An 11,965-nucleotide genomic window follows, 5' to 3' on the forward strand; every position below is an offset into this window, starting at 1 on the left:
CTCTCTGTACTGTATGTGTGTTGGAATGAATAAAGACAGGATTGTGATCCTGATCCTGATAGTGAGCCTCTTCTTCACTAGGATGATGACTCTCCCTGAGTGTGTGTGTGTGTGTGTGTGTGTGTGTGTGTGTGTTGGAGTGAATAAAGACAGGATTGTGATCCTGATGGAAGTTCTCTTCTCTAGGATGGAGGGCACCAGCTCTAACAGGAAGCCTCCCTCCCCAACACCCACCCGTGTGTCCATGAAGAGTGATGATTCCATGGATCCTCCAGTCAACTTTAGAGAAAAAGACTCTTCTACTGGACAGTAAGATCATTGACTCTGGCTTTCACACTATACTGTATGTGTCATTGTGTTATACTTCAGTCAGGCATAGGCATGTGTGCATCCATATGTGCACATGTGTCCGTACGTGTGTGTCGGAGTGAATAAAAACAGGATTGTGATCCTGATGGAACTTCTCTTCTTCTCTAGGATGGAGGGCACCAGCTCTAACAGGAAATCTCCCTCCCCTACACCCACCTGTGTGTCCATGAAGAGTGATTGGTCCATGGATCCTCCAGTCAACTTTAGAAAACGAGACGCTTCCACTGAACAGTAAGATCATGACTCTCCCTGAGTTTGTGTGTGTGTGTGTGTGTGTCGGAGTGAATAAAAACAGGATTGTGATCCTGATGAAAGTTCTCCTCTTCTTCTCTAGGATGGGCGGCGCTAGCTCTAACAGCAGACCTCCCTCCCCTACACCCACCCGTGTGTCCATGAAGAGTGATGAGTCCATGGATCCTCCAGTCAACTTTAGAAAACAAGACTCTTCTACTGAACGGTAAGATCATGACTCTCCATGTGTGTGTGTGTGTGTGTGTGTGTGTGTGTGTGTGTGTGTGTGTGCGTGTGCGTGTGCGTGTGCGTGTGTGTGTGTGAAAAAAACAACAAAGTACCAACAATGTAGTTTGCGAACCCGGAGTTTGTAACCGAAGACTGCTAAGAACATTTAGCAAAAACAGCGTGATTTAAACATTCAGAGATGTTAATCATGGGCCCTCTCGGAATGTTTAACACTCTGTAAAGCACCATGAGACATGTGTAATGTTTTGGTGCTCTACAAGTAAAATTGAAAGATGTGTTGGCTAAATCCATTGGCTTTGTATCACCCTATAATCAGACCACAGACAATTGGACCAATATCTCCAATACCCAGCTGTCAAAGTGATGCATCCATGGGGGATCTTTTCAAGTTCAGCAGTGGACCACCGCAGTCTGATCCAAAGTGAGTTGTTAGATGTTATATTTAACAGTTTTTGCAGTTTTACACAGTTTATAGCATGGTAAGGATAGTGAGGAAAAGCATGTGATCTATCTGGGACAACGTCAGTTGTGTCATGCCTGGCTGTGTGTGTGTGTTTGTGTGTGCGTGTGCGTGTGCGTGTGCGTGTGCGTGTGCGCGTGCGTGCGTGCGTGCGCGTGCGTGCGTGCGTGCGCGCGCACATGTGTGTGCGTGTGCATGTGCACTACCAAGCCCTATGAGTAAATGTATGTACTGTATGCATTTTGCTTATCATAGTTTGAATCCTGGCTACATGTGTTTTTGAATGGTTTGATTTAGTCTTTTATAAATGATTCAATAAATGATTTATTCTTTAATTATGCGTTTTGGCTTTTGCACACAGATATCAACAGATCCACATATCCCACCTGCAGAAGAAGTTTCAGTATCTGATTGAGGGAATCACACAGCAGGGAGACACCAGACTCCTCCATGAGATCTACACAGAGCTCTACATCAGAGAGGGGGGGAAAGGAGAGGTCAATGATGAACATGAGGTCAGACAGATAGAGAGAGCATCCTGGAGAGAAGCAGCACAAAGCAGACCCATCAAATGCAGTGACATCTTTAAACCCTTATCTGGACAAGATTCTGATGACTCTTCTGGTGAATCTGATGACTCTGATGATGAGGTTGTGGACACCATCTCTAAACCCTATCACAAACAGCATAAATTCATCAGAACAGTGCTGACAAAGGGAGTCGCTGGTATTGGAAAAACTGTCTCTGTGCAGAAATTCATTCTAGACTGGACTGAAGGAAAAGCCAATCAGCATGTCCACTTTATATTTCCTCTTCCCTTACGGGAGCTGAACCTGATGAAGGAGGAGAAACTCAGTCTGATGGGTCTTATTCAGCACTTCTTTCCTGAACTCAAGGATCCCAGAGTCTTCACCAGTTCAGAGCACAGAGTCATGTTCATCTTTGATGGTCTGGATGAGTCTCGACTTCCTCTAGATTTCTGCTCTAATCCAAAGTGTTGTGAAGTGACAGAGCCAGCCTCGGTGGATGTTCTGCTGACAAACCTCATCGAGGGGAATCTGCTTCCTTCTGCTCTCCTCTGGATCACCACCCGACCAGCAGCAGCCAATCAGATCCCTCCTGAATGTGTGGGCCAGGTGACAGAAATAAGGGGATTCAATGACCCACAGAAAGATGAATACTTCAGGAAGAGAATCAGTGATGAGAACCTGGCCAGCAGAACCATCACACACCTGAAGTCATCCAGGAGCCTCTACATCATGTGCCACATTCCAGTCTTCTGCTGGATTTCAGCCACTGTTGTAGAGAGCACATCACAACAATTAGGCATAGATCATGAATCAAAAGAATCAGAAGTAGAAATGCCAAGGACTTTGACACAAATGTACACACGCTTCCTAATCATTCAGACAAGCATAAAACATGTCAAGTACACAGACAGAGAAGAGACAGATGAAGAGGTGATTTTCAAACTGGGGAAACTGGCTTTCCAACAGCTGGAGAAAGGCAATCTGATATTTTATGAGGAAGATCTGAAAGAGTGTGGCATTGACATCACAGAAGCATCAGTGTACTCAGGAGTGTGTACACAGATCTTCAGAGAAGAGGCTGGGCTGTACCAGGGGAAGGTGTTCAGCTTTGTGCATCTGAGCATTCAGGAGTTTCTAGCAGCTCTCTATGTGTTCCTCTGCTTCAGCAACAGAGAGAGAAACATGGCTGACCAACGGCAAACCTCTCAGCTCTCTGCTCTGTTCAGAGCTCCAACACTTCATGACCTACTCAAGACTGCAGTGGACCTGGCCTTATACAGTACAAATGGCCACCTGGACCTTTTCCTCCGCTTCCTTCTTGGCCTCTCCCTAGCGTCCAATCAGAATCTCTTGAAGGACCTTCTCCCACAGAGCAGCAGCCAATCAGAAAGCTCAGAGCAAACAGTGCAGTATGTCAAACAGAAGATCAGAGATCAGAGTAGCTCAGACAGAAGGATCAACCTGTTCTACTGTCTGAATGAGCTGAATCACCATGCTGTAGTGGAGGGCATTGACAGACACTCAGGAGCTCTATATGTAGACATGCTCTTACCAGGAGAGTGGAAGACTGTGATATTTACGTTTAAGATGTCAGAAGAGCAGCTGGCTGAGTTTGACCTGCAGAAGTTCATAAAGACACCAGAGAATGATCAAACCGAACTCCTCAGTCCAGATGAAGTTCTTCAGAAGCTGCTGCCAGTGGCCACAATATCCACATCAGCTCGGTAAATAATGTACTTAGAACTACAACCATATTACCACCTGTTTCTGTTACTATTTGCACCTTAAAACATGGCAACTAGTGTTGAAAACTTTTCTTGCTTGTGCATTATGCATTTATTGGAAGGTTGAGGAGAAAGTGGGAGTATCGTGAAGAAGTGATTGATTAGGTATTTGACCATGTGTATGAAAACAGCACACGTTTCACTGTCACGTCATCATAAGTGTGTTGGACAGAGAGAGTGTATGTGTGTGAGTGTGGGAGAGAGCATGTGTACAGTGACAACAATGTGTAAGAGAGTGTGATATCAGGGTTCAAATTATGATCTGATCTTTGAGGGGATCTTTAAAACCAGAATGGTACTGTAGCTTGCTATCTTGACGTATCTGTTGCAATTAAAAGTGAATAATGTGCCTTCTTCAATAACATGTTTTATGTTGACAGACTAGATCTATCTCTAACATGGATATTATTCTATTCATTGAAGGAAAAACGAGCTTTTATTAACGATTAAAATAATAGTTTACCTCTGTTTCAGGCTTAAAGGCTGTGATCTTACAGAGAGGAGCTGTTCCTATCTGGCCTCTGCTCTGAACTCACACTCATCTAGTCTCAGAGAGCTGCACCTGAGTGAGAATAAGCTGCTGGACTCAGGAATGGAACTTTTATGTCCCGCTCTTAGTAATCAAAACTGCAAACTGGAGGAACTCTGGTAAGCACCATTTCTTGTAGTGTGTGTGTGTGTGTGTGTGTGTGTGTGTGTGTGGAATGGATTGGTCCGCACACTGGGTAGGCTCCAAAAATACACTTTATTAACTATATAAAAAGGCAACGTTTCGATCCGCAGTGGGATCTTCTTCAGGCAATGAGAACAATGGTCTGAGATGTCATTTATCATTATGTGTGTGTGTGTGCCATCTAATTGAGAAGATGCCCAACCACACAACCGCCATCATTAATGTAGCCAACCACCACAGTGTGGAGTACACCCATCAGTCCTCTAGTGTGGAGGAGATCCATCGGTCTAGTGTGGAGGAGCTCCATCAGTCCTCTAGTGTGGAGGAGATCCATCAGTCTAGTGTGGAGGAGCTCCATCAGTCCTCTAGTGTGGAGGAGATCCATCAGTCTAGTGTGGAGGAGATCCATCAGTCCTCTAGTGTGGAGGAGATCCATCAGTCTAGTGTGGAGGAGATCCATCAGTCCTCTAGTGTGGAGGAGATCCATCAGTCCTCTAGTGTGGAGGAGATCCATCAGTCTAGTGTGGAGGAGCTCCATCAGTCCTCTAGTGTGGAGGAGATCCATCAGTCCTCTAGTGTGGAGGAGATCCATCAGTCCTCTAGTGTGGAGGAGATCCATCAGTCTAGTGTGGAGGAGATCCATCAGTCCTCTAGTGTGAAGGAGATCCATCAGTCTAGTGAGAAGGAGCTCCATCAGTCCTCTAGTGTGGAGGAGATCTATCAGTCTAGTGTGGAGGAGATCCACCAGTCTAGTGTAGAGGAGATCCATCAGTCTAGTGTGGAGGAGATCCATCAGTCTAGTGTGGAGGAGATCCATCAGTCTAGTGTGGAGGAGATCCATCAGTCTAGTGTGGAGGAGATCCATCAGTCTAGTGTGGAGGAGATCCATCAGTCCTCTAGTGTGGAGGAGATCCATCAGTCTAGTGTGGAGGAGATCCATCAGTCCTCTAGTGTGGAGGAGATCCATCAGTCCTCTAGTGTGGAGGAGATCCAGTCCTCTAGTGTGGAGGAGATCCATCAGTCCTCTAGTGTGGAGGAGATCCATCAGTCCTCTAGTGTGGAGGAGATCCATCAGTCCTCTAGTGTGGAGGAGATCCATCAGTCCTCTAGTGTGGAGGAGATCCATCAGTCCTCTAGTGTGGAGGAGATCCATCAGTCCTCTAGTGTAGAGGAGATCCATCAGTCTAGTGTGTAGGAGATCCATCAGTCTAGTGTAGAGGAGATCCACCAGTCTAGTGTAGAGGAGATCCATCAGTCCTCTAGTGTGAAGGAGATCCATCAGTCTAGTGAGAAGGAGCTCCATCAGTCCTCTAGTGTGGAGGAGATCTATCAGTCTAGTGTGGAGGAGATCCACCAGTCTAGTGTGGAGGAGATCCATCAGTCTAGTGTAGAGGAGATCCATCAGTCTAGTGTAGAGGAGATCCATCAGTCCTCTAGTGTAGAGGAGATCTATCAGTCTAGTGTGGAGGAGATCCATCAGTCCTCTAGTGTAGAGGAGATCTATCAGTCCTCTAGTGTGGAGGAGATCCATCAGTCTAGTGTAGAGGAGATCTATCAGTCTAGTGAGAAGGAGATCCATCAGTCCTCTAGTGTGGAGGAGATCCATCAGTCTAGTGTAGAGGAGATCCATCAGTCCTCTAGTGTGGAGGAGATCCATCAGTCTAGTGTAGAGGAGATCCATCAGTCCTCTAGTGTGGAGGAGATCCATCAGTCCTCTAGTGTGGAGGAGATCTATCGGTCTAGTGTAAAGGAGATCCATCAGTCCTCTAGTGTGGAGGAGATCTATCGGTCTAGTGTAAAGGAGATCCATCAGTCCTCTAGTGTGGAGGAGATCTATCGGTCCTCTAGTGTGTGCCATTAAGAACCTAGAATACAAATGACGGCTCATTGTGTTAGTGTTTGGTAGCCGAGGTCATGTACTTAGGTTGGAATTCAATGAGTTTTGCATTGGAGGACGACACAAAACAAAAAGCCAACTAGTGCTCCATATCAGAAATTTTGGAAAGTATGTTTATTTGGAAGAGACTGTGTCTTGTACCCTTGAATTTGTAGAAACACACAATAGACTGCTGAAATTTGGTTCCTAATGAAACTTGACTTGTAAATTGGAATCAAATGAATTATATCAAATGTGTGTTGGATAGTGGTGGTAGTGGTGGAGGTCAGGGCCGGAGTGGGGCCTCTTTTCAGCCCGGGAATTTCAGGCCCAATACCGGCCCACTTTTTCCGTAGTAGTGGTAATTGGATCAATTAAGCAACAGTTCAGCTCTTACTGTCCTGTATTTATTCTTTGCAATACCATGGTTCAACAAATAATGTAGCCTAGGTTAAATAATAATCTGAGAAGTTAACATATTCCACTATCCCAAGGTTGATAAATGAACAAAAGCAGAAATAAATGAATAAAGCATTTCAAACGTTTTGCACTCTTCAGCATAAAGGCATATTGAACTAATGTTTACAGTTCAAATCACAGTAGGCTACAAAGTTACACTGTGAATGGCAACGGCATCTAGGAGCGGACATCCATGTGACCGATGGACGTAAAATGTATCCAAATTCACATTCTCTATTTAGCCTAATTGCTCACAGATCACACATAATTCACAGATATTGTGGAAGAGCTGGACTTGAGCTTTCAAACGATATTAGCAGGTGCCGTGATAAACTTAACGAAACCTAACGAAAATTAACGTTGCTTACCTTCAGTTTAATCATAGGCTATTTCAACTGTGCACACAGAGCTTCATCCACCTCCACACCGATTACTCTCGGTGGTAGCCTATATCTCCCAAACTCCAGTCAACATATAACCATACAGTATATCAAAATAAACAGCAGACCCGGACCCGAGGATATGAAGCATTCCTCTGTACAATACGCTGATCCCGAGTAATCCGGTTTTGAAATTGCAGCAAATATCTACATGTTATCTAACTTCGGGCTAAATTATTATATTAAGCTTCCATTCTAATAGCAGATCAAAATAATGAACTTGCTTTCTAAATCAAATAATCAAAAGATGGTGCATGCACAGATCAACTGTGCTTTTCAATAGATATTTCTATCATTATGCTTCAGGTGACACGGATGCTGACAGTAAGTTAAAAGTTTAATGGGCATAAATCATGACTTGTTGTAACAGAGGTAAATATTGTACCAAATAGCCTGGTGATGAGACATGTATTTCACACTTGCTGGAGACCCTGGCGCGTATAGTTGCGGTAGGGCCTGCCCTGCTATCGGTAGCCTATCTGAGAAATCATATTTGGGAAAAGACGTGCTATGGACCCAACCAACTCTATCTTGGGAGGGGAGAACTCCCTCGCATGGTATGCTACAGCCCATGCAGAGGCTGCGGTGTCAGAATGCGGAACCTCTAGCCTACTTTAAGAGAAGATGGACTAACCTGACAAATGTAAAAAAAAAAAAAAAAATTCTCGATCGGCCCAAAAGTGAAGCGGCCCATCGGGAAATCTCCAGATTCTCCCGATTACTTACCCCAGGCCTGGTGGAGGTTAAAGACAGCAAGTAGAGTGTGTATGTATGTGCTGTGTGCATGTCTGTTTGTGTGTGTGCATCTGTGTGTGTGTGTGTGTGTGTGTGTGTGTGTGTGTGTGTGCGGGCGTAGAAGATTGGCGATTCATATTCAGATTCTTAACTCTGTTTCAGGCTGTATGACTGTAAGCTGACTGAGAAGAGCTGTTCCTATCTGGCATCTGCCCTGACCGCACACTCCTCAAGTCTCACACTGCTTGACCTGGGTGGCAATAACCTGGACTCAGGAGTGAAACTGTTATGTTCTGCACTTTGTCATCAGCACTGCAAACTGGAAGAACTACAGTAAGCATCTTTCCATGTTGGGAGTGAGTGTGTGCTTTGTCTGTGTGTGCTTTGTTGTGTGTGTGTGTGTGTGTGTGTGTGTGTGTGTGTGTGTGTGTGTGTGTGTGTGTGTGTGTGTGTGTGTGTGTGGTGGGGGGGCATGGGCTGCGCCAGGGTGTTGCTTGCTATAGCTAAAGCAACACCAAGATTTTGATAAGCAACACCAAAGCAACATCAAGTTGGCTCAAGTTGCGTGTCAAGATTGCAGACCAGTAGCTTTTAAAATCGGCGGTGCTACCAGCACAATTCAAACTTTGCTCATGTTGTTAAATAGCCTAGCTATGATCTATGAGCTACACCAACAAAATTATCCTGGCGCCGCCCATGGGGGGGGGGGGGGGGGGGGGAGAAGGGTCAAGACAGCTGTTGGGATGTGTATACAGTGTGTGTGTGTGTGTGTGTGTGTGAGGGGAGGGTTAAAGACAGTTGATTGGTGATTCATATTCAGATGCTTAACTCTGTTTCAGGCTGAATGGCTGTAATCTGACAGAGGAGAGCTGCTCCTATCTGGCCTCTGCTCTGACATCACACTCTTCAAGTCTCAGACTGCTGAATCTGTGTGACAACATCCTAATTAGTAAATCAGCTGTAGAGCCGCTCTGTGCTCTAGTGAAGGACTCACGCTGTACACTAGAGAAGCTGCAGTGAGTAAATATCTAAACATGTCACTCAGGTCTTTAGGACATGAGCCCAACCTGCCTCTTTTATTTGTGTCCTCTCTCTATTCTGTCTGTTTCCTCCATCTCCTCCTCCATCATTGAGTCCATCCCTCCATCTCCTCCTCCATCATTGAGTCCATCCCTCCATCTCCTCCTCCATCATTCACTCAGGTCTTTAGGACATGAGCCCAACCTGCCTATTTTATTTGTGTCCTCTCTCTATTCTGTCTGTTTGCTCTGTGTGTCTTTGCATATACTTATCCATCTGTCTTTCATCCCCCTCTCTCTACTTTTTCCTGCCCATCCTCTATCTTTCATCCCCCCTCTCCTTTTTCCTGCCCATCCTCTATCCGTCATCCCCCTCTCTCTCCTTTTTCATGCCCATCCTCTCTATCTGTCATCCCCCACTCTCTCCTTTTTCCTGCCCATCCACTCTGTCTCTGTCCTACCTCCTTTTATCTGACTGACATCTCTTCTCATCTTTCTTTCTATCTTTCTCTGTATGTTACCTTCATGTTATCTCTCATCTCTCCCTGAAAATGATAGCCTAGTTGTTTAAAATGTCCTGATTTGTGCTGTACAGATGAATGTGTTGCATGCGTGAGTGTGATTCTATGGCTGCTGTTACATTTGTCCCCCTGCAGTCTGGCTCGCTCATTGGGAGATGGTTGTCATGGACACTGATTGACCGTCATCTTCTTTCCTTTATACTGCAGATGGAGTGAATCTGGGAAAAGACGAGAGTTGAGACAAATGACATGAGAGTGGGATCCATCACACACACACACACACACACACACACACACACACTCACTATATATATACAGTAATACATTCAGATGTTTCCATGTTGTGCTCTCAGTCTCTGCTCTAATTCATCCCAAAGCTTTTGAAATCAGGCCTCTGTACAGGCCAGTCAAGTTCATCCACACTAAACTCTGTCATCCATGTCTTTATGGACCTTGCTTGGTGAATTGGTTCACGGTCATGTTGGAACAGGAAGGGGCTATCCTTGAGCTTGGCTTGGCCCCTTCAGTGAAAGGAACTCTGAGTTTCTTAGCATTTCTCATCATTAATCCGTTTAATCCCACATTTTTCCCATGATTTGGGGACATTGTCCCCAGTCTGCACCAAAGCGACTGATAAAATCTGCAAAAGTGCTCATTAAAGCTTCATCATCAGCACCCTCTGTTTCATCCCACGTGCCTCTTCATCCAGACAGCTGTAGGTGTGTTTTTGGCGCCCCCTCTTGTCAGGACACTGTCACTGTCTCACTGTGTGTTATGCCACACTAATTCCACATGTGCCTCTTCATCAAGACAGCTGTACTGTAGGTGAGTTTTGGAGCCCCCTGTTCAAGATATTTTCACACTGTCAAATGATGTAATTAAATTGATCAAATCTACATGGAAAGGACATGTTCAATGGTCATTCCTGGGTGTGGTCATGATAATGATGTCAATGTTGTTTTTTGTTTTTATTAAAAATATATATATATTGTTGTGAGATATTCCCTTTTCTCAGAATTGTCCTCATTCTTTTCATTGTGAGATGATTTTTAATATCTGTTTGTAGTCAAATTTCCTATTGTCAACAATTCTGGAGGGCACTGTGTACTACCTGAGAAATATAAAAGGTGACAGTGTGTTTTCCTCTTTCCTTTGCACTGTGTGTGTGTGTGTGTGTGTGTGTGTGTGTGTGTCTGTGTGTCTGTGTGTCTGTGTGTCTGTGTGTCTGTGTGTGTGTGTGTGTGTGTGTGTGTGTGTGTGTGTGTGTCTGTGTGTGCGTGTGTGTGTGTGTGTGTGTGTGTGTGTGTGTGTGTGTGTGTGTGTGTGTGTGCGTGCGCACACGTGTGCGTGCATGCATGTGTGAGTGAGTGTGTGTGTGTGTGTGTGTGTGTGTGTGTTTCTGTGTGTTCTGTAGTCTGTGTGTGTGTGTGCTCATTCACTGATGAGGGACTCAAGGGTTAATCTTTTCTCAACCACAAAAACAAGAACTGGTTTTCTTGGCTCTCTGAATACGGAAACATCGAAACAGTTGCACACAGAGAACACTTGCGTTTCAGGGAAGTGGATATCAGAAAGACAAACTCATGAAACATTCATGAAGCACCGTAAGTTTGTTTTACCAACGTTAGTTGCTGCATGTGCTTACAATAATGTGGAGTTCTATTGTTGATATGAGTCATTGGTGGTTAGTGAGGTTCCACCTTCACTGTGAAGCTCTTTGAGTGTTGTGAGAAGCGCTGTATAGATGTGACTGTACGCAATATGTTCATGATCTGGATTATATTGTGATAAGAAACATGTGGTGTTCCGGTAACACATATGGTCATTGAGGCAGCTGCGGCCTACTACTTAGGGCTTCGGGCTGGTAACCAAAGGGTTGCCGGTTCAATCCCTGACCGGTAGGAAAAATATGGGTGGGGAGAGTACAGTAGTTGAGTGTGTGCTGTGTGTGTTCACTAATCCACGGATGGGATAAATGCAGAGACCAAATTCCTTGTATGTGCAGGTAGACTTGGCTGAGCAGCGCGATGCACATGATTTACATGTACACCTATGTTGGTTAATGTATATGTTGCACACTTGAAGAAATGATGTCTGGACAACAAGTGTGTCGAAGGTTCTTCGTTTTCAACTCTATCATGAAATACATTCTGTAACACGCTCTCTGTGTCTCATCCTTTCTCTCTAGGTTTCGTTCTCTACTTAAGTTTCGATTTCCTCTCTTTACTCAATGCTCTGAACTACTCCCTGAACAATCCCACATTGCCACCTAGTGGACAAAAATGATAATGTCATCGTGATTATCTCACAAATCTAAAAGGTTGAAAAGAACACAATAAAGCAAATAAAATAAATCATGGGGGTGTACACTGCACATATGGTGTCAAGCTTTGGCTGTGGCTTTGGCTGTTGTGTTCAGCCGTTGTGTAAATGATTGATTTCAAAACTACAGCGAGCGCAATAGAAAAATGTCACAATATTTCCTGAGGCAGAATAGGCCTTGTAGGAAAATGTCACAATATTTCCTGACCATTTTTTTTAAGAAGGAAAAGCAAAAAAACAAAGAACACAATGTTTTAACGCCTGTAAACATTTTGATAAAACACTGAATGTGACGAA

The 11,965-nt window shown here is 44.6% G+C and overlaps 2 protein-coding genes across 5 annotated transcripts in view; both read left to right on the forward strand.

The window, feature by feature from the left end:
- The first annotated feature begins 2,200 nt into the window (after positions 1–2,200).
- LOC134090626 (NACHT, LRR and PYD domains-containing protein 3-like) lies at positions 2,201–10,152 on the forward strand. Of its 2 annotated transcripts, none has more exons than XR_009940137.1 (5): positions 2,201–3,563; positions 4,098–4,271; positions 7,969–8,139; positions 8,646–9,008; positions 9,554–10,152. XR_009940137.1 is itself a non-coding variant. In XM_062544272.1 (5 exons), the coding sequence occupies exons 1-5, from the start codon at positions 2,242–2,244 to the stop codon at positions 9,597–9,599; spliced, it is 1,890 nt and encodes a 629-aa protein (XP_062400256.1). In that variant the 5' UTR covers positions 2,201–2,241; the 3' UTR covers positions 9,600–10,152. The 2 variants fall into 2 exon arrangements, 1 of the variants encoding a protein (XP_062400256.1); XM_062544272.1 differs by having other exon boundaries at positions 8,646–8,822.
- A 719-nt stretch (positions 10,153–10,871) lies between these two features.
- The window catches only part of LOC134084000 (NACHT, LRR and PYD domains-containing protein 3-like), a 13,064-nt gene continuing 11,970 nt past the window's right edge, over positions 10,872–11,965 (forward strand). For 2 of the 3 annotated variants that reach the window (XM_062539844.1, XM_062539853.1), the window contains exon 1: positions 10,872–11,965. This exon is cut by the window's right edge. The gene's annotated coding sequence lies outside the window, so the exon portion shown is untranslated. The other variant, XM_062539861.1, reaches the window with a different exon arrangement.

The sequence above is a fragment of the Sardina pilchardus genome, chromosome 1 (genome assembly GCF_963854185.1).
Source record: "Sardina pilchardus chromosome 1, fSarPil1.1, whole genome shotgun sequence".
NCBI classification, from domain to species: domain Eukaryota; kingdom Metazoa; phylum Chordata; class Actinopteri; order Clupeiformes; family Clupeidae; genus Sardina; species Sardina pilchardus.

Excerpts from the sequence above, each read along its gene's own strand:
- LOC134090626 (XM_062544272.1), top strand. The coding sequence starts at position 2,242 with ATGTTCATCTTTGATGGTCTGGATGAGTCTCGACTTCCTCTAGATTTC. Across the intron at positions 8,140-8,645 it reads TGCAAACTGGAAGAACTACA|GCTGAATGGCTGTAATCTGA; the intron begins GTAAGCATCTTT and ends ACTCTGTTTCAG. Across the intron at positions 8,823-9,553 it reads TGTACACTAGAGAAGCTGCA|ATGGAGTGAATCTGGGAAAA; the intron begins GTGAGTAAATAT and ends TTTATACTGCAG.